Source organism: Calonectris borealis, chromosome 23, assembly GCF_964195595.1.
Source record: "Calonectris borealis chromosome 23, bCalBor7.hap1.2, whole genome shotgun sequence".
Taxonomy (NCBI): Eukaryota; Metazoa; Chordata; class Aves; order Procellariiformes; family Procellariidae; genus Calonectris; species Calonectris borealis.
The window spans coordinates 8,924,607-8,947,609 of record NC_134334.1 but is presented as its reverse complement, the minus strand read 5'-3'; the positions used below and the strand labels follow the sequence as shown (position 1 = coordinate 8,947,609).

At 51.3% G+C, this 23,003-nt stretch overlaps 4 protein-coding genes across 6 annotated transcripts in view; 2 read left to right on the top strand and 2 right to left on the bottom strand.

Annotated features, from left to right (window-relative positions):
- The window catches only part of CAPZB (capping actin protein of muscle Z-line subunit beta), a 65,014-nt gene extending 58,585 nt beyond the window's left edge, over positions 1–6,429 (top strand). Inside the window, exons 8-11 of one of the 2 annotated variants that reach the window (XM_075172597.1) lie at positions 1,509–1,574; positions 2,854–2,930; positions 4,205–4,317; positions 6,179–6,429. In XM_075172597.1, the coding sequence (XP_075028698.1) occupies positions 1,509–1,574; positions 2,854–2,930; positions 4,205–4,307 (246 nt within the window). In that variant the 3' untranslated portion in view covers positions 4,308–4,317; positions 6,179–6,429. The remainder of the gene's footprint in view (positions 1–1,508; positions 1,575–2,853; positions 2,931–4,204; positions 4,318–6,178) is intronic. The other variant, XM_075172598.1, reaches the window with a different exon arrangement.
- A 3,721-nt stretch (positions 6,430–10,150) lies between these two features.
- On the bottom strand, positions 10,151–16,187 carry SLC66A1 (solute carrier family 66 member 1). Its single transcript, XM_075172596.1, has 8 exons — positions 15,740–16,187; positions 15,237–15,474; positions 13,678–13,807; positions 13,296–13,383; positions 12,052–12,206; positions 11,738–11,830; positions 11,152–11,337; positions 10,151–10,840 (listed from the first exon to the last, which is right to left on the bottom strand). Exons 2-8 carry the CDS (start codon positions 15,404–15,406, stop codon positions 10,742–10,744), a joined length of 921 nt encoding a protein of 306 aa, XP_075028697.1. The 5' UTR covers positions 15,407–15,474; positions 15,740–16,187; the 3' UTR covers positions 10,151–10,741.
- Positions 16,188–16,259: 72 nt separating this feature from the next.
- AKR7A2 (aldo-keto reductase family 7 member A2) lies at positions 16,260–20,329 on the top strand. The gene is made up of 7 exons (XM_075172595.1): positions 16,260–16,478; positions 17,105–17,292; positions 17,823–17,927; positions 18,455–18,551; positions 18,652–18,751; positions 19,088–19,217; positions 19,813–20,329. The coding sequence occupies exons 1-7, from the start codon at positions 16,280–16,282 to the stop codon at positions 19,972–19,974; spliced, it is 981 nt and encodes a 326-aa protein (XP_075028696.1). The 5' UTR covers positions 16,260–16,279; the 3' UTR covers positions 19,975–20,329.
- A 222-nt stretch (positions 20,330–20,551) lies between these two features.
- On the bottom strand, positions 20,552–23,000 carry MRTO4 (MRT4 homolog, ribosome maturation factor). Of its 2 annotated transcripts, XM_075172599.1 has the most exons (8): positions 22,900–22,999; positions 22,761–22,819; positions 22,584–22,687; positions 22,426–22,507; positions 22,121–22,188; positions 21,728–21,879; positions 21,186–21,262; positions 20,552–20,876 (listed from the first exon to the last, which is right to left on the bottom strand). In XM_075172599.1, exons 1-8 carry the CDS (start codon positions 22,925–22,927, stop codon positions 20,727–20,729), a joined length of 720 nt encoding a protein of 239 aa, XP_075028700.1. In that variant the 5' UTR covers positions 22,928–22,999; the 3' UTR covers positions 20,552–20,726. The 2 variants fall into 2 exon arrangements, with proteins under 2 accessions (XP_075028700.1, XP_075028701.1); XM_075172600.1 differs by lacking the exon at positions 22,426–22,507 and having other exon boundaries at positions 22,584–22,819; positions 22,900–23,000.
- Between the last annotated feature and the right edge of the window lie 3 nt (positions 23,001–23,003).

Below are 23,003 nucleotides of genomic sequence, written 5' to 3'. Positions count from 1 at the left end.
ATAGTTCCCAAACTCACCGTAACATGTATATGTGTGTTTGCGTAGTTCAGATTTATATTCTCCCTCTACTGCAACTGGATCCGTTCTCCAGGCAGCATGTCTCCATTACATGTAAACAATCTGACTGCAATCTAAAGGAAAAATTAAACGTCCTTGTTCTTTTTCTCCCCCTCTTCTAGGTTATCTTTTGCCTTCAGGGTTCCAACTAAATTACATGCTTCCCCAAGCCTGTTAGAGACTTGGCTTATTGGAAGAAACCTGTAGCTGGCCCAGATTTTTAAACTCTAGCCTGAGGGAGGGATATGAACAGATGGATAAGAGAATTCAGTGGGATTAGTAAAACCCTTTGAAGACTGTTCTTCCCACTACATTTTTCTCCCAGTTTTGTTTTCATGCCATCTCAGCACATCTTGTATCAGTTGAGGTTCCTGGGACTGATGTTCATTGTTCAACAGCTTGTCCGCATCTAGCCAGAATTTTCATCTCAAGAACTGGGGAAGATGGTCTTTTCCCTGGCACGGATCACGGATGGTCAGCCATGGCCTCTGGATGAACGTTATATGGGGCAAAGTCAGATGAAGTAAAGCGAGTATTGCGTTCTGCAGTACCACCTCCCCATTTTTGATCTTAGTGATGAAAAATCTCACTTAGTTCAGGTACCTGTCTCCTGTTCAGATACCACACTAAGAAAGTGGTATCATTATCCACTTAAGTTGATCCAACTCTGAATTTCTCCTGCAAAAGGCAGTCTCCTTCTTTCCCCCCGTACTTACCGCTTTGTACTTCCTTCCTCCTAATAGTTAGGTAGATGTTGGTTCAGCTTTTTGGTCTAAAAAGAAAAAAGAACTACAAACTGTCAAATTTCTCTTTCCATATTATTGCAGTAGTTTAAATCATCACCAGTCTTGCCGGTAGTTGTGGGTTTTGTATTCTCTGCACCTTCCCTCTCTACTGGAAGGTAAATAATGCCTAAGGTGTCTTTTGCCAGGAGATCCTGAAAATGGAGAATGTGCCCCACGTGTGGTCGGAAGTAGCGTTTGAGATGAAGATTAAAAGAAACAGCTGTTTTTGCAGGGATAGTTCACAGCTGTTAAACTGACAGCACCATCCTTGTGTGCATCTCATCAACAACAACCTTGTTTTCACATCCACATGCTGTGCTACTGTGCTTCTCGTTGTGTTACATGTTCACTACCGTAGATCTCCTGCAGCCACTTAGTAGGTAGGGAATGACAATGTTGTAGTGCCTGTCTACACCAGGGATCTACAGCAGGGTTCTATTTTGATTCATGGTTTTTATTACACTACGTTTCTGTTATCAACATGTGAGCCTTTGTCTAGTTCTGGGAATTTCTCAGTATGTTACTAGTCTGTTTGCACATTGAAAGAATAGTTACTCTGGGGCTTTGAGACCCACTTCTTCCGTTCCTTCTCTTGATAAGGAAAGCTGCCATGTGTCTGCCGTCAAATTTCCATGTTACCAATGGACCTGTGTCTTTCCTTTCTAGATGGAGAAAGACGAGACTGTGAGCGACTCCTCTCCACACATAGCCAATATCGGACGCTTGGTAGAGGTAAGTGCTGTGAAGCCACCACAGCTTGAGCCCGCTGCGGGTTCCCTTGCACATATTGGGTCCCGTGGCTAAGAACTTTGTTGAACGCTTGCTTTTGTCTTTTTTACAAACAAGTTACTTATTCATATCGTATCAAGTCGAATCGTGCTAACGTTCTCAGTGTTTGATGGCTCAGTACTCCTCCTATCATGTCTTCCAACAGTTTGTAGATACAAAAACGCCGCTCTGCACTTTGTCTCCTGATCACTATAGCAATAACCTTCCTGTAAAATAAGTGGTCCTTTTCTCAGAACTAGCTGACAATTTCCTACCCCGTGCCTCTATAGGCACTTTTGGGCAGAATTATTTAAAGTCAGGTTGTGTTATACAGAACTGTCCCTTTAACTGAAAGTTCAGTGTGTATCAAGTACTTACTAAAAACAATTCCAGCGGTTTTAATACTTGATTTTATGGCAGCTGTCTGTCATGTATGCTCAGCGTGATGAGTGACGGATGTGATTGCATTAGCCGCTCAGAAGGGCTCTGGTGCAACACTAGTTTGCTGCTTCATTGCACTGCCCTGTATGAAGGTGTTCTTGATTTCCTTGATCTTCATAGCCACTTTGGCAAGAGAGGAGGAAATTCTCAACTAAAATAGACCATAATGCATTTTTTAAAGGAACTGGGAAGTGAAAGGAAGGCAGGTACTTCTTTTTTGATCCCTTTTCTAAGTTTTTGGCTTGAGTGAAAGCGACCTAATGAAAAAATGCTGCTTATTTACAAGATCTTTCTCAAAACTGTTTGCCATGCAGTTTTAATGAATGAGCTGCAGCTCAAAAATTCAAAGGAACCCATAAGCACGAAACTATTGACCGGTTGGTTATGCTAAGTGACTGACTTGCCACTTGTGGTCCATTCAGTGCCAGGAAATTACAGAGTAAGGTTGGGCTGAAATGCGTTTTCCTTTTCTGCAGCTGAATGCAGAAAAATTGATAGCTGGACAGAAACTGCCCTCTTGTGGTCCAGAACAGCTTTCTCCTCTGCACAGCTGGGAGTAATTAATCTGGAGGAGAGGACAGGAATAGAGCTAAGCCTTTGCTTCTTTGATAAGAGCAGAAAGACAGTGTCATATTATCTCCTGTAGGAGACAATTTATGTAGTAGGAATACGCTGGCTTGAACCGTGCTGTGGCGCGTGTTGTGTGTCAAGGTGAACACATACGACGCACAGAAGAGCGTAAGCGCACCATTCCTGAAAACAGCCGACGTGACTAAAGATCTGGTTTCTTCCTTTTTTCTAGGACATGGAAAACAAAATCAGAAGTACACTGAATGAGATTTATTTTGGAAAAACAAAGGACATCGTCAATGGGCTGAGGTAAGGGGCTCTCCAGCGGACTATTGGACCTCCTTGCTTCCCTGCGTTGCCCTGCGGTGCCTGTGGTACTGTCCCCAGCCGAGCGTTGATCTGCTTTTGTTTGCTGGAACTCCCTTTCCTACACAAAGTCTTTTCATGTCCCTAATTGTTCACCTCACTGTGCTTTGGAAACAGTATTTGTTCTGTGGAGTTTAGGGAACGCTTCTGCCTTGTAACTATAGAAATTTGAAGCAATGTTTTAATTCCTTGTTCCCTCACGAGGAAGAAAATAGCCCAATTAGCAACACTTGTATTTCAGAATTATTTCTAATTAGGAGTTTTATTCTTCACAGTCCTGAAAGTTGTACTTAAATTCTGACTTCTCTTTCTATTATTCTTAAAAACAGGCAGTTAGTCCCAGAATTAAGTCATGACATTAATGGTTTGCAGTATTTAGACTTTGTTTTAAATTCTGTCTTTCTCTCAACACTGCTGGTCAAACTACAGCGTATTAGAACAGATTAAGTGAATAAACCCCCTGTGCCTTTCTGTAGGGACACTGTACTGTACTTTTCAACCCCTGCTCATTTCTGGTCAGGAATTTTACGTAGAAATCCCAAGCTGGTAGTTCTCATGCTCGTAGAGGAAAGTACAGAACTGTGATGCCAAATCATTTCATTTTAAACTGCAGATAGACCTCCTAGCAGAGTGTGATAATGCAGAATAAACAAATGGTGCAAATAAGTATACTGCTGTTCTCTCACATACTGAAATGTGAAAGAAGATAGAATAATGGTGCTAATTAAATATTTGTGCTGCCTTCTTAACAGCATGGGCAGAGGGAGTCGACAGTATCTGAGAAAGCAGCTGTTCTGGGATTTTTTTCCAAACCCCAGCTTTCATAACAGGCCTCTATTTTCATTTGTGGTGTGCAGGGGTTTAGCCAGGAAGCATTTATTAACATGAAAAGGAAATATGTAATACAGTCTTTTTCCTTGTGAACATTGCCTTAAGCTTTTGTAATTGAATCTATTTCCTGTGTCTCCCCATTGCTCAGTTTGAGTCATGGTATTTGTGCATCGGTGAGGTGATCTGCTCAGAACCGGTAACATACAGAGCGTCTGGCTTTGGCTTTTCCTCTAGCCTTTTTCCTGTTTCTTCTAACCTATGTATTTACACTTATTCTTCCTGAGTGTGCTCCTGGTGGTTTCCAGAATACCAGCTCTGTGTTACTGAGTTCTTCTGACTGTTCTTTTCCCTGTTTACTTCCCTCGTTTCTAAACTGCTCTCTGTAGATCTATTGATGCTATCCCCGACAACCAAAAGTATAAGCAGTTGCAGAGGGAGCTTTCTCAAGTGTTGACCCAGCGCCAGATCTACATCCAGCCTGATAACTAAACCAATCCAGGTACCCCTTGCCTGTGAGGTGTGGCAGCCAGCACTAAACCAGGACTCACCCAGCCAAGACCTCTGCATGATAACTGAGACCAGAACTAACCCCTAACTCCTGCAGACTGATAAATGACATTCCATCCCTGTTTCACCCAAGGGTTATTTCTTAATACGGCCAACTAAACGCTGTCATTTTTATTTTAAATGTTACTCCACCCCTTCCCCCCATTTGAAATATCACGCTCTGAAATGTGGCAGGACTTACCACTTTGCACTCTAGCTTGGGAGCAAGAAAGCAGCGCGTGGTCCCGTACCCAAAGTGGTGTTAGCTTGGACTGATTGGAGGCAGAACCCCGGGACTCTGGCCCTTGTGCACCAGCAGTTTTTTACAGCTGTGGTACACCACTTCAGTGAAGAAACTCCCTGTCATCTTAGCGTCCTCCCTGCAGAAAGGAATGAAATCTTGGAAGTTTGGAAAAAAAATGACTGGTACTTCCCATGACTTCTGAGTAACTGTGAGCTCACCCCACACGCGCATCCCCTGTTTGCCTGGTATATCTTGAATTTTCTTGGAGCTTGAAATCCAGCCCTGCTCAAGCTCTGCTGAAACATTCCTAGCCTCCGCTTGCTTGTGCTCTGCACAGCCTCTGAAGGGATTTGTTCATATGCTCTCGTTTGCTCTGGAGCTTTGAACGTCTAGGACGCACGGCAGTGACTAACCCTGAGCCAGTTTAACCTTCCACTCCAATCCATAATGAGTTACAGATGTTGTCTTAAACACGTTAAGCTGACGAAGGGGAAAATGCACTGTTTGTTGATAATGGCTGAGAACCACTTCTTTAGCCTGTGACAAATGCAAATATAAAATGTATACATTTTTATTAAAGCAGCGGAAGTCTCCAGAGACAAGAGAATGGAAATACTGTTGTAAAAATGTTAGGAAAATAACCGACACAAAGAGCAGTCTTGTTTACAGGAGACAGCATCCAGGCAAAATAAGGTAGCTTTGAGTACTGAAAAGGGTGTGAAATATGGCTTGCGTGGGGAGAAATTCTACCAAACTGGATCCTAACCACTTCTCTGTATTAGCAGCTCCTGAAAAGTCTAGTAGTATTATTCTATCGATTATCATATTTAAGAGGATTTTTTTTTAAATTGGAAATCTCTTGTTGTACCATTGAAAATGGAGGTTGCTCCGCAGCTGTCCTAGAGGGCAGCGAGACACGATGAGAAAAGATGTAGCTTTTTTTCTATAACCAAACTTTCAGCAAAAGAGAGCCCCTGCAATAATCTCGCTGACAGTGTCTCTGTTCTTCTTTGGCTGCTTTGATTTGCTGATCTAGGTAAGGTACAAACTGGAAAAGCAAATTCAAGAACAGAAACTCTGGCCGCTTTTCCCCCTGGAGGGAAGTTTTGACGCGGCTGCTCGACCCTGGGTGAACAGTCTGCAAAAAGGTTCAGGAGCTCCCTCGCCCCGGCCCTTTTCACGTTCCTGGGTAGAGGCTGGGTTTTCTCTGCCTTCCCGTCACGGTCACTTGGAGAGCGAGAGCGCTAACACCCTTCGCTGTGGTACACCGGGGTTTTTCCAAGCTGTAACGTAAAAAATGGGGAATCTCCCTCCAGCAACTGGAGGCTGAGTGGAACTTCTGGGGAAGCTTTGGTGCCGTCCTTGCTAGAGTGAATTTTGCTTTCATGTACTCACTGAAGTGTTCACTTTGCCTCCTGCTTTCCGTATTAAAACAGGCAAGCTGAGTTTTGTTTCCTCTAAGCCGGGTTGAGGTGCTTCTCCTTCCTTTGACTCACATGCCAGCAGAACTGTTCAGAACGCCTTCTCTCAAACGCATCGCCTCTGACTTGCCTTTCCTTCTTCCCCGCAGGTCTGTGCAGACTTTTGCAGACAAATCAAAACAAGAAGCTCTTAAAAACGACCTGGTGGAGGCTTTGAAGAGAAAGCAGCAAAGTTAAAAATACTCTTCATGCTAACAAGACATGCCATGCACTCGTTAGATTCCTTTCTTAGAAAACTCATCCCCCCCTTGCCCTTTTCTGTTACGTCACGTCACAATTTGCATTCAATACTATCCGTGCAACGCCATCTTCTCCCCATGAATAAAGCTGTACAAACTTTTTCAGTCTCTGAGGCCTACTTTGCACCACATTTTACTATTGAGACCTTAGGCTACGTTTCTGTAGAAGTCCATGTATTTTTTTTTCCCCCCTCTTCCACCCTCCCCCATTTATATGCATAAACACGGATCATTGTTTGTCTTTTCCTTCCCACCCCTCCTGCCTTTTGTTACATTGGTGTAAAAAATGTAAACCAAAAATTTATTAAATACTGTGGTGTGTGAAAGAGGAAGAACTGGAAAAAAAAAAAAATCTATTCCACGTATGTTTGGGGCTGGGCACAGGGGATGGCTGGTGGGAGGGAGGGAAGAGAGGGTGTTCCTCGGTGTTGTACTATACTGACTAAACCAGATTTGCAAGGAGACGTTGATTAGGAGACCTGCTGAAAGTTCTGCTCTTCTATAGCCTGGTTCCAAGGCGCTTTTCTGTCAATTTTTATGGAATGCAAAAGGGGTTTTTGTTTTGATTTTGTTTTTTGTAAAGCTTAAATTGAATCTACATCTGATACTTGAGCCTCCATACAAAAAAAAAAAAAAAAAAGAAAAAAAAAGAAAAAAAAGACTAAAACAAAAAATAAAAATAAAAAAAAATCCCAGGAAGCAGTGTGTGCGGTTGGTGTCCTCCTTATTTCTCTTTCGTTCCTGCAGCGTTACTTGGGGTTTGTGCCGTAAACGCTTTCCTTCGTAGCAACTGGAAGCGATCGCTCTGGCTGTAGGTGGGTAGACGTGTGCTCGAGAGCAAAGGCAAACACCGAGCACATCGGTCAGCCAAGCAGCCGCTGGGTCATGTGGCCGCAGAAGGCAGGAAAACTCTTTTTTTCCCTTTTTTTCCCCCTCTTGCATCAAGATCAGCTGAAACTTGTTCGTTTTGAGGAGGGCGTGATGTACGGCTGCTCTTCACAGGCGGAGCGTTGCGTAGCCGCGGTACTCCCTTGCTGCGGTACTTCCGAGATGTTGGCATCCCGCGGCACGCTGGCATTGATGCTTCGGGCAGCCAGCAAACGTGGAACAGATGCGTTTAGAGGAGAAGGATTAGTCCAGCTTTACTGGGGGTGTTAAAAACAGTCGGGGGGGAACCTGTGTGTTGAAACGCTCCGGTGGGCAGAGGAGAGGCGTTTCGGGTCACTTGCAGTTTGAGGTGGATGGTTCCAACCACCGATGCTCACCCGAAAGCTCCTTCTCTGCTGTGATTTGGGAACCTCACCCAGGCTTTCCCCCTCTTTAAACCCTCGGTGGTCAGAGGGACCTGCATAGCTTCAGGTCCGCTGCCTACTCCGAGGTGCTTTGGTTACAACAAACTTAATCCTGGTGAAACTGAGAAAGCAAAGACCTGCTGGGCTCCTCCTGCACGCGGCTGTTGGAATTAGCCTTCGGGTGAACCTATGCAAATTGAGACTGTTGGCATTAATATTGATTAACGCGCTCTAATTTTGCTTTTCTAATGTGACCTGGTTCACATCCAGACATCTGCAGGTGATTACAGTCCCGTGCCGGAGCCTTTACCCGGGGCCTCCGCTCCGTAATGCAGCTCATATGGGACGCGGGCTGGGGGGAGGCGCACGCGTGCTGGGATCCCCAGGGAACGCGTTCAGATTTTGTCATTGTTGTCTCGGTTCTGTCCGAGGAAGAACCTTTTTTGAAGTCGGAGATAAGTTTGCGTGAACTCTTGAAGCTCGGAAATGGCGTGTGAGCCGGGGAGGGGGGAGGCTCGCGGTTCCTCTCGCCTGTTCCCAATTGTCGCCTGCTAAAGTTTTTTGGGGGGGGGGGGGGGTGTTTTCCTTCTCCAAAGCCATCTCTGCACGTGAGCCAAAAATGGAGGTCTCTCATCTCAGATAAATTTAATGTATAGGCTTGGGGTGTACAGAGACACCCTCCTTGCTTGTGCGCAGGGCTATGCCCTTCCCGCAGCGCAGTCGTGCAGTAGGAGCTGCAGGATAGCTGCGACCACAGCCTTTACTCCTCTTCCTACCGCAGCGTAACCGACGGGGCAGCACTGACCCCCCGCCCTGGCGTGGCTGCCACAGCCCCGCCTGCCACCGAGGCACGTTCTCAGGCTGGGACACGCAGTTTCTGGTCCGAGCCTTTTCTGGTTTAACTCTTGCCCCTGCAAAATCTTAAATTGCAGGCTCTTTTGGGGAGAGGCTGCGTTACGGTCTCAGAGGGATGGTAACTCAGCGAGAGCCTCTTTGCAACACGAATTTCCATCCTCCACCACCTAGACGGCTGCTGGCACAGAAACATTTTTTTTAATTATTTTTTTTTTTAACCTTCTTCTATTAGAGGTTGTTTTTCTGGCTTTAAGAAAAGCTCTTGGCTACCTGGTATGTGGCAATTATCCAGTGTTATGAACCTTCATTTCCGCAAGGCAGGTGTGCCAAATCCCTTAGTAAGCTCAGCTTAGTAAGTCCGGGTCTCAGTGAACCAACCCTGCCTTCCCCAGCACTGCAGGCTGAGCGAGCAAACGTGAGCCGAGGTTAAAAACCACTAAGCCCCAGGGTCTTTATCTGTAATAAATAGGTATTGAGGTCTCACGAAGCCGTGCTTTCGATCTTGCTAGGAATCTGCTCATGGTTTGTATTAGTACTGGATATGAATTGTTCTTCTGCAGTTCCTAGGGAGAGACAGCAGAGGAAACCCTGCTGGCTCCAGGACGGGGAAGGGGCGAGCAGCCCCATCGCCCGCAAGCCTGGAGGGGAAGGACTGGGAATTAATGGAGTGAAAAACCCACCCGCTTCGTTCAAGGGGCTCAAAGAGTCTGAAAAATATTTTTTCTTTCCGAAACCAAATGTGTCGGCTCCAAATACTGGCACAGCTTGTGTTTTAATTAATCTGCTGTTGCCACGTGCCAGGCATCGGTACCTGACCCCCATTTCACGTGTAATCACGGAGCTGTGGCTTGGCTTCCTCGGTGCGAGGCCGAAGCAGGGAGGAGGGCGACTTCTCGACAAGGACAAATGTCATGGGACTGGCTGAGGAATCGTAAATCAACGGTAATACAGCTAAAGCCAGAAGGGGCACGGAGCGGGGTGCTGCCTGGGTGGGCAGCGGGGAAGCGCCGGGTAATGGGAAAGTAGCTGGAGAGGGAGGAAAGGGGAGCAAAAAGAAGAGCGAACAGCGACTGCAGGAAAAGGAAAGTTCTTGTTTGTAAAAGGACAAGGGTGTTAGCTTCTCCTGAAGGGCCTACAGGCGTGGGTTGATCTTCCTCCCGCTCGCCCAGCGGGTGAGCGGCTCCTCCCCAGCAGAAACAGCTCCGCAGACGGGAGGGAGCCCGCGGTGCCGGCTGCGGCAGCCACGCGCGGCTACGCCGCCGCTCGCCCCTGCCCGCCCGGAAGCTTCTCTCCTGCCGCGGACACGGCTTTTACCCAAACCGCCGCTGCTGCTTGTCCTTCCGCGGTCAAGGAGCCACCGTGCTGGTGCGCAGGGCCCCGAGAGAGGGATAAATTCATCAGTGGTGGGGATAAATTCATCAAGTTGGGGATAAATTCACCAACGGGAGAAGGCAGGACCAAAAACCAGACCGAGCAGAGAGGCAGCATCTTCCGCCTGGGTGACTGCCTCCGCAGCTACCAGAAAGCGCCGCAGCAGCTTCCCCGGGAAGCCCAGGCGATTAAAACGTGGGCGAGGCAAAAAAGGAGAAGTCAGAGAAATGGGGACTATGAGACACATTAAGAAAGAGGCAGGAGCTGCCAGATGAACCGGCAAAATAAAACCAAAGGAGGCACGTGGGGCAAGGACTTGTTTTATAGACGTGTGAGCCGTGCTAATTAAAAGGTACGCGTGGACCGAAACTCTTTGGTTACGCTGCTCCTTCCCTTCCTCCTTCTGAAAGGGTTCCAGCCCCTGCCGTATCTTCCAGAAAGAGCTCGGCGGTGGAGACGTGAGGCCCACAGAGGTAAGTGGTGCTCCTGCTCGTGGCAGGTCGGTCACCTCTGTCCCCTCCCCGCAGCCCCTCAGGCTCTTCTCATCTTTGCCCGTTCCGAGGAAGCTCCAGGTCACCCTTGGGAGACAGCAGGTAAAGCAGAAGTGACCGGGCTCAGCTGCGGGGCGTAAGAGCAGCAGAAAGCGACCTTTTGAGGTATCAAATAATTCCCTGTTTATCCCGAGAGCATCACTGGTATCAAAGAGGCACGAGGTCTCTCAGCAGCATCCTCTGCCAGCTGGCTGGGCTTAGCGTCTTAGCAGCACAACATGTCACCGCTGGCTCAAGTCCTCTTCTCCCAAGGGCCACCAGGATGGAGGGGCCGGTTTGCCCGGCTTTAGGGCCAGCTTTCTCGTCTGCATCATCCTGTTGTCGCTCCAGGGCAGGTCCCTTCGTCAGCTCTCCAAGCTGTCCCCCTGCTCGCCGAGAAGAGCGTCCCTCTCTTCGCGGGTACCGGGTCTTCCTCTCCGATAAGCAAGGAACTGGAGGGAGATCTGAGAAGAGGTTAAGGCTCTTCAGGCAGGCACGGGCGGACCTACGCGACACGAAAAAAGGCTGTTTGTGCCAGGAGAGGTGGAAACAGGACGACGAGCTTAATGCAAACAAGGGTCTGACGCCTTCAGCTGTTGCAACACCATAAATTACCGGCACGCGGGTGAGCGAGCACAGCTCAAAAGCAGCCGCTGAGTAGCATCAACCCACCCACTCCTGCCGAGCCCTGCCTGCCCCGAGACGGGATCGCTCCCTGCAAAGCCTGGCCGGCGGGATGCGATCCCGGAGGGAAGCGTCGGCGGGGAAAGGATACAACCACGTCGAGGGAAAGGACGCCCAGGCTGCCCACCAGCCAGGGGAGGTGGTGCAGGACGTAGTCGCCTTCGCCTTGCCCCGGCTCGGGGTTCTTCAGGAGGACGCTGAGGCCGTAGAGCGAGTTCCCCAGCATCACCAGGGCAAAGAGGGAGTAGGAGACCCCGACGGTGGATTTCCTCTTGTACTGGAAGAAGAGGGGCCAGAGAGAGGAGCTTGGGTGCAGCTCCCCGAAATCTCACTAGACAGTAATATTAATCACCCTCCCCCCCCAAAAGAGAGAAGAAAAAAGGTGGTGACTCAAACCCAAGAACCTTTTAGTTCCCCTTTTGCTTGTAAATAAAGACAAAATGAAAGCCCCAACCTCAAAATATGGGTATGTTAAAGGGAGGGGAGAAAAATGAGGTTCCGGAGCAGAAATACAGAAAAACGGTCCCTTATGAAATGATCAGAGACGGGGACCTGGGACCTCTGAGCAAAGAGGAGAAAGATGATCCCACCGCCCCTCTTCCGTTTGAAATCTCAGGACCCCAGGGGGTCCCCAGGACCGGGCTGCTGTCCCGTCCCGCCCTCGGCGCGACGCTTACGTTAGTGTAGATCTGGGGGACTCGGGAGCACAGGTAGAGCACGGAGGAGATGGAGCCGATGGTGAAGCCAATGATCTCGCTCCTGGTGAAAGGCTGCAAGGCAAGGGGGGGCCGCGAGCAGCCCCCGTGTTCTCAGGGACGCGCTCACCACCCACGCCACGGCTCCATGCGAGGCGACAGCGGGGCTCAAACCCAGCCTTTGATCTCCCCATCTGTCCCGCGCCCCGCTGGATCCCACTGCTCCGGGACATGCCCACCCCACCGGACGCTTTATCTCCTCTCCCCCCCGCACCCAGATTTAGGAACCGGCCCACCTTCGGCCCCAGCTCATCCACGGGCGCAGACAGCAGAGACCTCCCTTTAAACGTCGCCGGCTCCCGCGCCACGGCAGCACCTCTGCCCAGCAAGGAGAGGGTGGACACCGTCCCCAGGGAAAGGAAGACGAAGGCTGCGTTGATCGGGGCGGTGACTGCGGGAGTCAAGCGGAGGCTGCTCAGGGAGGGCTCCTCCAGCAGCCCCGGGGGGTGCCAGGACCCCACGAGACCTTCAAGCTCTCCCCCATCTCTGCGGCCAGCACCAAGCACCTCGGGCAGTGGCTGCTGCGGGCGTTTTATCTCGCAGCGATACGGGCGATTTGTAAGTTATCGGGGGGGAAACTGCTCCTATCTCTGCAGACCGAGAGCACTCGCGTTTCTTTTTAGGGCTCTTAAAAATCATCCCCTCCATCTAGCAGCTTTTCGCTGTCTTAACTCACAACAGCGCACGTACAAATCCCTGCCAGACCCAGCCCGGCTTCGACAGCCAGACTGGTACCGTGTTCTGCAAACAAGCTCTCCAGCATTAACAGGACTTTATAGCTGATGGGCCATCTATCAATTGGTTCAATAAATTCAAATGGCATTAATTAATAAGTTAAATAGTTTCAGGCTCCAAAGGGATGCCTGCTTGTAGTTCACAGAAAGCTGCTACACTAAAATGTGGATTTTCTCTTGCTGTTTAAGCCTTGCAAGAACCGCAGAGCCCTGTTCAGGTTCCCTTTTCAGTCCACTTGAACAGGGAGGAACTTCTCCATCACGTCAAGGCTGCCATTAATTGCAAGCGGAGTAGTGACCCCGAAACAGCCGGGAAACTTCACCGCTTCCCTTGAAGCGCTGGCCTGAGTCAGGAGATCTGGCTGCGGTTTCCAGCTCCAAGATGGAGTCACCGCGTAACTGCGGGCAAGTAATTTCTTTCCATACTTAATGCAACACACAGGGGGTTTATTTTCAACCCGGACCCTGCACACGGTGGTTTGCAGGGGTCTGCAGAAGCCCCGGGCATGGCCGGCAGCTATTTACCAGCTGTGGCTTTCATGGGTGCTCAGATCACCCAAGAAAAAAGCCAGCAAGCGACAAGGGGCGGCTAATAGCCGCATCAACGCCTCTGCAAAGCGTCTCTGCCCCGGTGCGTCTCCCCCAGGGATTGCCTCCTCCCCTGGCTCCGCAGCCGAGGACAAGCCAGCCCGAAAGACGTGCCAAGGGGAGCGCACGGCCCCGCTGCGCCCCTAACCCCAACTCACGTCCTCCGCCCCGGTTCTTCACTTTGTAGTAGCAGTAGAGAGACAGCATCACCAGGTCTGCGAGCACGTAGTAAACAGCCGTGTAAATCTGCGGGGGGAAGGACGGGGTGGTCCTACCTGCAGAAAGGCTTCCAGCTGATGGCGGGGAGAAGGGAGCAGCCCCGGGGGAGAAGGGAGCAGCCCCGGGGGGGGGGGGGCAGAAGGGAGCAGCCCCGGGGGGGGGGGCAGAAGGGAGCAGCCCCGGGGCGGGGCAGAAGGGAGCAGCCCCGGGCCGTCTGGGTCTCTGGTCCCCAGTGCTGGGTTAAGCAGCACCCATCCCATCCCTCCTCCCTGGAGTCCGGGGTGTCCGAGAGCCGGCCAGCCCCAGCGAGTCGGTGGGTACCTGCAGCGGCAACTGGTCAGCCAGGAAGGAGCCGATGAGGTTTAGGAGGTCTCCGCCCAGCCATCCCAGCAGGAAATACATGGAGAGAGCCCGGTCCATGATGCCCGTTTTGCAGGCTTGGTAAAACTGCCTGCAGAGGGAGAGTCGGGCAGAGGCACACTCCGCTCCCCCCGCCCGGTTCGGCGCTCCTGGGAACCACCCCCAGGTTTCCTGGTTGTTCCCACCTGGATCATTTCTCAGTTGCCACCCAGAAGCAGAGATTTCTGCATGTGGTGAAATTCATACCCTACCATATCTTCCAATTGTTTCCTTTCAAAGAGACAGAATTCTAAAAATGGTGAGATGTACAGATGTAATAATTGACGCAGTACATCTCAGCGCAATTTTAACAGAAGATTTCAGATTCCTTCTTTTCAACAGAGTTTCCCAGTAATGTTTGGCATTTATGACTTGCTCTGAAATGCTCTATCAGGCATGAAACAGAGAAGGCATGTCACCAGGACAAGTTATATTGAGATAAAGCAAGAGAAAAAGCTTCCATGTAAGAGAAATAGCCCGTATAAGGGCTTCTGTGTCCAGCTGTCTATGGTTCAGAGCATGTCTATGGTTGTATTGGATCAGTCTAGACTATTTGTCTCTCCCCGAGACCTGCAGTAGGTAGAGGATGTATATAAAAACATGCAGTCCCCATGGCAGCTATAGGACCTACACGTACTGCCATCGACAGGCCCGGCAGAAGGGGCTGGAAAACTGCGGCTCTTGAGTCAAACGAAACTCCTGCATTAGGATTTCATCACGACTGACATTAAGACTAATGATAATAAGCAGAAGCTTCTGTACGCTGTTTTGATGGGTTATAAACTTTTTCCCAGAAAATGTCCAAGCACTTTTTGAGACCCATTTACTTTTACCTTCCAAAACATCAATAACTTCCACAGATTTAACCTTTAAAAAAGATCGTCCTTTGTTTTTAAGAAGTAGTAAGTGATTACTCCCTATGTATCTGGCATCTGCCAGACTTCCTCCGGCAAAGCCACGTGCTCCCCTGCAAACTGCCCCCCCCCCAGGTCCTGTGCCCAAAGGTGCTCGCAGCAACCCGCTGGGCTCAAGCCCTCGTGAGCCGTCCCTCGCGCGGGGGCAGAAGGCAGCCAGGAGAGGCACCCGTCGCAGAAACCGCCTCTCTGGTTACGAAATAATCTGACGATACACCGAGACGGAGCGCGACCCCCCACGTCCCCCTCTGCCGCGGTTGTCCCAGCACTTCCGAGAAGCCCAGGGCTCCTGGAAACATTTCTTCTGCACGTATGACCTGCAACGACTGCATTGCAGTTGCCTGACGTGGGTTATTACAGCGTAACAATAATAATATAATAACAAATGAGGCTTTGGGGCTGTACCGCCTGCTCCCTCTCCTCCTGTTAAACCCAAATTTTCCAAGCCCAGATTGCTTTTGCCGGGTAGATTTAATAATTCAGGCAGCTTGCGCTTGGAATTTGATTTTTAGAGAGGGACGTCGTACCAAGGGAAGGGCTCGGCCGGGTTTTGGGAGCGATACTTACGGAAAAGAGGCAGCCGCAAAGCAGAAGATGGAAACCAGACCCAGGACGACGCTGGCGATGTCCCGGCCGTCCTGGGCGCATTCGTTGAACACGTCCATCACCCAGCGGGAGCCGTTGGGACAATCGGAAAGATTCCCGGGCGGGAGACCCCTCCAGCGCCGCGCATCCATGGCCTCCGATGCTCCGCTCGGCCGAGGGATGTTTATTAGCGTCCGGCAGCGAAACTGTTGGGATAATGCTGGGGAAAATGCAATAACATGAGAAAAAATGAAATAACGCTGGGGAAAAAAAATAGATCTCTATTAGGAACACGCTCACGGCTCCTCCGGCTGCGGCTCGAAACCGGCTTGTGTCGCAAAAAGCTCGTTACGGGCTAATACACCTTTACTGGCCTTAATTTCGCGTCCGGTGGGATGACGCGACCGGGGAGGCCGTCAGCCCGGCGGGATTTGGCCTCAAAGGAGAAATGAACCCCAAGGGGCGCATCCGGGATGGGGACCCACCTGCCTCCCTGACGGACGGGCGGCTGGAAATCGCCTTTATTTTTCTTTGGAAACCCGCTGCTTTTCGGAAACTTGGGGTTTTTTTTTTTCTTTGCAACTCCACTGCTTCTTCAGAAACTTGCCGGCCTCCCTTTGCAAATCTGCTGCTTTTTCAGAAACTTGCTGTTTTTCTTCCAAATCCGCTGCTTTTTCGGGAAGTTGGTGGTTTTTTTGCAAATCTGCTGCTTTTGGAGGAAACTACCGGGTTGTTTTGCAAACCTGCTGCTTTTTCAGAAACTTGCTGGGTTTTGTGCAAACCCGAGCTTTAGGAAACTTGCTGGTTTTTGTGCAAACCCGAGCTTTAGGAAACTTGCTGGTTTTTGTGCAAACCCGCCTATTTCGGGGAGCGGGCGGCCCCCGCCCGCCGGGTACAGGCAGGGCTCGGGGAGGGACCCGCGCCGCGCCGCTGCGCATGCGCGCCCGGACCTTGCCCGGGCGGGCGGGGCGGGTGCTTCCCCCGCGGTCCGCGCCGGGCGCGCATGCGCAGAGCCGGCGGCAGCGATGGCGGCGGGCGGTGCGCGGCCCGGGGTGGTGCTGGGCGCCATGGAGGTGGGGCGGCGCGCCGGGCCCGAGGCGAGCGCCGCGCTCCTCCGCGCCTTCCTGCGGCGCGGATACCGCCTCCTGGACACGGCTTACATGTACGCGGGCGGCGAGTCCGAGCGTATCCTGGGCACGCTGCTGGCTGGCGGCACGGAGCCCGGTACGGCCGGGGCCGGTCGCAGTGGGGCTGAGGGGGGGCGGTCTCTGAGGAGAGGGGTCATCCCTGAGGAGAAGGGTCTTCCCTGCCAGGCTCACACCGTCCCTGAGGAGAAGGGCTTTCCCCCACGCCCGTTCCCTGAGGAGAGGGGCCTTCCCTGCCTGGCTGACACCGGCCCTGAGGGGAAGGGCTTTCCCCCGGGCCCGTTCCCTGAGGAAGAGGATCTTCCCTGCCAGGCTGACACCGGTCCTGAGGAGAAGGGCTTTCCCCCAGGCTCGTTCCCTGCGGAGAAGGGCCTTCCCTGCCTGGCTGACACCGGCCCTGAGGGGAGGAGCTTTTCCCTAGGCATGTTCCCTGAGGAGGAGGGTCTGCTCTGCCAGGCTGACTCCGTCCCTGAGGAGAAGGGGTTCCCCTGCTAGTGCTGACCCCCAGGCCTTGAGGAGAAGGGCCTCTCTCTGGCAGCCCTTCAGTCCCTAAGGAGAAGGGCCTCCCCTGCTAGGCAAACATGGTTCCTGAGGAGAAGGGTCTTCCCTGAAACACTTTGAGCAATGCTTGCATTATGCCCCTTATCCCCATTCCCTTCCTGAAGGTGGAAATGTCCCTACTCATTCTTTCTTTCTCTCTGCCAGTGGAAGTTGCCACCAAGGCCAATCCCTGGGATGGGAAGACGCTGAAGCCCGAGAGTGTGCGATCACAGCTGGACACGTCCTTGGAGAGGCTGAAGAGGACGAGTGTGGAGCTCTTCTACCTCCACGCTCCTGACCATGGGACCCCAGTGGAGGAGACGCTGCATGCCTGCAATGAGCTGCACAAAGAAGTAAAGTGGGAGGTCCAAGCCTGGACCATCTCTTGATTCCTTCCCATCACCTTTTTAAACCAGGGCTGCTTGTTGTGCCCTTCTGCAGTGCCGGGTTTGTGCAACACTAGGCAGAGGGGACACAGGTGACCAGGGCAGAGCCAAACAGCTGGCGCTGTGTTGTGTGTTCACGTGGTGCACTTTGTTCTCAAAAGCTCTTGGAAACGTTAAAATATCTGAACTTTGCTTTCAGCCATGTTAACTATCTAGGTTAAAAGTAGTGCTGGTAATGGGTGAAGAAGAATTCCTGAATTGCATTAATCTAATAGTGCCATAAAATTAGAAGAGTTGAATTAAAAATGAACAGAAAATTGGAAATATTTTTGTCAGGTCTTATAATTCGTAGTCGTCTAGAAGAGGTGAACAGGGATGAGGAAAGAACTCTGGAATAAAATCTGGCGACTCTCCTTTTCACCGAATGCATCTCACGCTGTCTTCGTACAAACGCACTTTTAAAATCTGGAATTGAATACCCTTTTATTCCTCTGCAGGGAAAGTTTAAAGAACTTGGTCTATCGAACTACGCAGCGTGGGAGGTCGCAGAAATCTGCACCATCTGCAAATACAACAACTGGGTGATGCCAACTGTGTACCAGGTGAGGATGGGGACTTGCTGTGGTCCAGCACATCTTTTGTGGAGGCTGAGATGAATCAAACCGAAAGAGTACGAGGCTTCAGATCAGAACAGCATGTGGATGGTTCTCTGTGTCCTTGCAGCGATGGTCAGTCACCGTGGGAAGGGGTCTGGGAGCCCCAGATCTGGGACCTGAGTGTGCCAGATACAAACACAGAAAAGGAAGCTGCTGCTTCCCTTATCTGGGCAGTCCTGTCAGGACACACACGTGATTAGGAAGCTGGGCGAGATCACTTCTCAGAAAAAGCCGAGTACGCATTTGTTGCTCGAGTCAGTGACTCGCTTGATGTGGAACTTAAAAGTTTTTGCGTTACTTGCAATCCTTTAGAAAGTCTGTTCCTAAGCAGATAATAATCTTGTATGACCTGAAGCCTCTCTTCTGGATAAGGGTATTTTCAGGGAAGGCTGGGGAAAAGGCTGCTCCAGGTGCTTATGACCACTGTCAGGAGCTAGTGTTTTAATTTCTTTGTCTCCCTCATCTTTGTGCAGGGTATGTACAACGCAACCACTCGGCAGGTGGAAGCCGAGCTGTTCCCTTGCCTGAGATACTACGGACTGCGGTTCTACGCCTACAATCCGCTGGCAGGTACGGGGAGGAAAAGGGCGAGACTTTGAGACAAAAACATGCGAAGTGGGGGCTGTAGGAGAGCCATCCCATCACTAAACGTGCTGCTGACCCTTTGCAGGAGGGCTGCTGACCGGCAAGTACAAGTACGAGGACAAAGACACACGCCAGCCCACTGGAAGGTTTTTTGGGAATGACTGGGCTCAAGCCTACAGGGACAGGTACGTTTTGAGCTGATAGACGAGCAGGGAGACGCGGCAGGAGTGACTGCATAAAAAAACCACACTAATCATCAGCTGAGAAGAAGCAGAATTGACCAAAGCTTGTGCAGTGATTACGTCTGCACATGCGGTTGGGTCCGTGGCTGTGACTGAGCTTTGCAGAGTGGTTTTTAGGCTCAGCTTCCTCCTGGCTTGCAGTGGGGGGATTGCAGAAGTCCTCGGAGGTTATGAAGAGTTGTATGAGGCTTCCTGAAAGCCTTTCGTACGCGATTGGAATATAGATGTACCATTCAGTAGAAGTCCCATGGGCAATAAGAATGATTTCTTTTCTTGCAGGTACTGGAAAAAGCACAATTTTGAAGGAATTTCCCTAGTAGAAAGAGCTCTGAAAGATGCTTACGGTTCCAACGCACCAAGCCTGACCTCTGCTGCTTTGCGTTGGTTGTACAATCACTCCAAACTGCAGGTGAGAGCTTGACGTGGCTGTAGCTGGCAGCCTGTGCAGCACCACCAGAATTAGGCAGCTGTTGCAGCACACAGACGGGGAAATGTCTCCGTACAAACAGTTATCTTGTAATCTGCATATCCCATGGGCTTGTGGCGTTCCGAAGTGAATATTGCTGTACGGACTCTGCCTGCCAGGCTGTAGGATGAGTCAGCTCTGCGTTTCCCCACGGTATCCTGTGTTCGTGGGATTAGCAGAAATGGAAGATTTTAAGTGCCAGTTACTGGGGTCTTGGCTTCCCACCCAGACAGCGTCCCTGCGAGGAGATGACTTCGCTTTTCATCAGACTAGGAAATGAATGGTTATATTCCCCATCTTCCCCAAAACGTTCCCCTAGTCCCCCATAAGGTAGGATTTGGCAGCTTTTGAGGAGTTGGCACAACCTGGAGATGTTCTGGCATTGTGAACAGAACTTTGTGGTGTCAGTTTTCTAAACATCCAGGAGTTAACTGGATGTTCTTTACTGGAAAAAGAACGTTTAAAGCTTGGCCTGCAATGGCGTGGGAGATGAACTAGGTTTCTTTTGGGATCAGCAACTCCTCTTATCGCTTTCCAGGGTTCTCTTGGAGACGCAGTGATCGTTGGGATGTCCAACTTGGAGCAGCTAGAGCAGAACCTTGACTACAGTGAAGAGGGTCCCCTGCTCCCAGCTGTCGTGGAGGCGTTTGATAAAGCCTGGGATCTGACTGCGCACGACTGCCCCAACTATTTCCGCTAGAGACTAGGGTGGGGACAGGAAAGCGGGTGTCGTGGGGGTGGATAATCCCGCACAAGTCTCTCGAAGCACGGGAGAGGTACTTACCCACCCTGCCCCTTTGATTGACATGTAAATGGGTTGTGATTTTTCCCTGTATTAACGAAGCTTCATAGGATCCACTACTGCTGTCAGCACTTGTCGTGTTGGGCCATGCCTTATTCTTTCTCCCCTCATGGACCTTCCGCTCTCCGCAGCACACACTATGATTTAAAGATGCAGTCCGTCGGGGAAAATGGACACTGGATGAAGGCCCCAGTTCTGCTTTAATATGATCTTAAATAATTACGTACAAGAATAAAACCTTTTTCTAACACAGGCCCTATCGCTTAACTGTAGCTATAACCTGGCTGGCATCTCCTTATCAGCGCTCGGAAGCTTTTATCAGAAGAACAAACCCTCAGCATCTTCCCCAGCATCAGCCATGCCATGTCCAAGTTGCATTACGCTTACACGCGGTCTGTCTGGCTTTCATGTTTGAGGCGGCATTTCCTCAGATCCCGGGGTACTCAAATACCAACAGGCAGCAGTGACAACCATCTGAAGTTTTATATATAGATTTATATTAAAAAAAGCATAATTAGGTCATCTTTTATGAAAACCATGTTTCAGCTGATCGCCCTTGTCCTCTGGGTGCAAACAGGGAAGGGAAACATCCTCCTCTCTGTCTCTAAAATAGAGTAGAACTGTCTAGAGTCCAAGCACAAGGACTGCTGCTAGTCCTCGCCGCTGTCATCATCATTGTCATCCTCCTCTTCCTCCTCCTCCGCTGTGTCTTCCACAAGCTTCTGGAATTCTCCCGTCTCAGAATTCCAGAGAAATTTGATGGTGACTTTAAACTCCGCCATCTCGTAGCCAAAGAGTTTCTAGGAAAGGACACAAATCTGTCACTCCTGCTCCACTGTCTCCGTGCCCAGCCTAGCAAAACCACTTACGGTAAATAACGCTTCCGGATGGGAACTGCAGCAAAGCGGGAGCCAAAGTAATTGCTGCAGGGTTTTAGCGCTCGCACTGGGAACGCGTAAGGGTGTTCGCTGCACCCCACTGACTGATACCCAGAAGTACCGGTCACCTTCGTCCGAGAACTCGCACCCTCCAGCAGAATTAAGCTGAAGAGTTGATCATTTTGTATTGGGGGAAACGGGCGCGCGGAGACGCTGCGTTACGTTACTCACCAGGACGCGGGCTTGCTCGGGGGTGAGAACGTCCCCTTCTTTGCAGACTTCGTAATCTGAAAGTAGCGTCACCACTCCTGCAGGAACAAAAGCTCTTGAAATAGGCTCACAAATACTGGATAAGCCCACCGAAACGGGGGGTGCAGAGCTAAGACTCTCTCAAACACCACCCTTTGTGGCATATGCCTTTCCACGCAAACATTAGTACACCCCAAGAAGCTGGGCAAGATTAACTCCCAAAAAACCCCCACATCTGGTTTCTGAATAGGATGCCAACGCGCTGGGTTAGGCTAGGCCTAGTTGTTTTTACTGGAAAAGGATGGTATCTTGTCGGAAGTTGGTTGTTTCGCTCGTCCTTTGACATCAGTTTGGGAAGAACGGCGCAAGAATATAATGAGTTCTAGCACCAGCCAAACAAGGAGAAAGTTGTCCATCAGATTTTCTCCAAAACTAAATTCTACTCGATTATTTAACATTCTCCTTAAAAGATCTTATCTGCACAGCCAAAAAATGAAGCTTACCTCCTCGGCCGCTTCACGTACCTTTCTTTAAGGCCGTTGGCAACCCCAGCTGCCGTAACTGAGGCTCCATGGAGTGGGGGAACTGCTCCAAGGGCCCCGTGTCCAGGTTCACCGCGTACGTCGCCTTGTTCCCTGCGCGGGCAAAGTCCACCTCTTTGAATTTGGAGAACCACCTGAGACAGACGGGTAACGAGGGCTTTAGCTGCAAAGAACATCCCTCGGGCTAAGACGGGGATTACGGCATAGCCTGCCGTAACTTCTTCCCCCACATTGCAGGGATGGCAGAGAAAGACGAGCGAAAAGCCTCATGAGATCATCGCTACTTTAAGAGAAACATCAGCAACTGAAGTAGTCAAGTGGGAAAAAAAGGCTGCTGAGCATTTCAAAGCCACGCTGTGACACAGGCGTACTCACTCGTCCACCTCGTCCCTGGAGCGGTTGGTGAAGAGGAGACCAACCTCACCCCTCAGGCGTTTGCTGACCTGGAAGAAAGAGGCCGGCCGTGGGACTCGGGCAGCACCCAGGCACTTCTCTTCTAGGGTTCGGTCCTGTACAGCTATGAAAGCGCCGCTAACGACAGAGCTTTTGTGTCGCGATACGGACGGATCCAACTAAAACACCTGCAGGAAGGTGACCCGCGGAAGCCCCGTCGCCCCTTGACGTTTACTCCGCACCCGAGGCGAAGCTTTGGGACGCACGGAGAAAACCCCGGCCCCTACCTGGTGCAGGTTCTCCTTGTACTCGCTGCTCGGCTCGCGTCCCAGCGCCACCATCATGACTTTGTTCTTCCCGAAGAAGATCCTGGGGCGGCGGGGGGCGGCGGCCGTCAGCCCCCAGCCGCGCCCGCCGCCCGGCCCCCGCCGCTGCCCCGCCTCACCTGCTGTGCTTCCAGGCGTTCCGGACATCCTTCAGCTTGTTGTTCCTCATGTTGGCCACGGAGAAGACGAAGATGTACCTGTAGGTGTCCACGCACCTCCGCAGCTGCGGGGCAGCGGTTAGCCGGGGGGGAGCGGGGAGCGGGGCACCGCGCGGGGCCGGGCCGGGCCGCACTCACCTCGGCGATCAGCGCCTGCTTCGCCTCCAAACCCTTCCTGGGCGTCCGCGTCAGGGAGACTGCGGGGAGCGGGGCAGAGAGGCCGCGTTAGGGCGGGGGTGGGGGGGAGCGGGGCGGGGGCGGCGGTCGGGGCGCTCACCCTTGCGGTCCCGCTTGGACTTCGGCATGGCGCCGCCGTGCTTCGAGGCCCCCTCGGCGCCGCGCGGGCTGCTGGGAAGGCCCGCGGGCTGCCCCGCGCGATGC

Excerpts from the sequence above, each read along its gene's own strand:
- SLC66A1 (XM_075172596.1), bottom strand. The coding sequence starts at position 15,406 with ATGGATGCGCGGCGCTGGAGGGGTCTCCCGCCCGGGAATCTTTCCGAT. Across the intron at positions 13,384-13,677 it reads CTGACCAGTTGCCGCTGCAG|ATTTACACGGCTGTTTACTA; the intron begins GTACCCACCGAC and ends TTCCCCCCGCAG. Across the intron at positions 10,841-11,151 it reads TCCTTTCCCTCGACGTGGTT|ATCTCCCTCCAGTTCCTTGC; the intron begins GTATCCTTTCCC and ends ACCTCTTCTCAG.
- AKR7A2 (XM_075172595.1), top strand. The coding sequence starts at position 16,280 with ATGGCGGCGGGCGGTGCGCGGCCCGGGGTGGTGCTGGGCGCCATGGAG. Across the intron at positions 17,293-17,822 it reads GCAATGAGCTGCACAAAGAA|GGAAAGTTTAAAGAACTTGG; the intron begins GTAAAGTGGGAG and ends ATTCCTCTGCAG. Across the intron at positions 18,752-19,087 it reads GCTCAAGCCTACAGGGACAG|GTACTGGAAAAAGCACAATT; the intron begins GTACGTTTTGAG and ends CTTTTCTTGCAG.
- MRTO4 (XM_075172599.1), bottom strand. The coding sequence starts at position 22,927 with ATGCCGAAGTCCAAGCGGGACCGCAAGG. Across the intron at positions 21,880-22,120 it reads TCCAGGGACGAGGTGGACGA|GTGGTTCTCCAAATTCAAAG; the intron begins GTGAGTACGCCT and ends CGTCTGTCTCAG. Across the intron at positions 20,877-21,185 it reads CCGAGCAAGCCCGCGTCCTG|AAACTCTTTGGCTACGAGAT; the intron begins GTGAGTAACGTA and ends GTCCTTTCCTAG.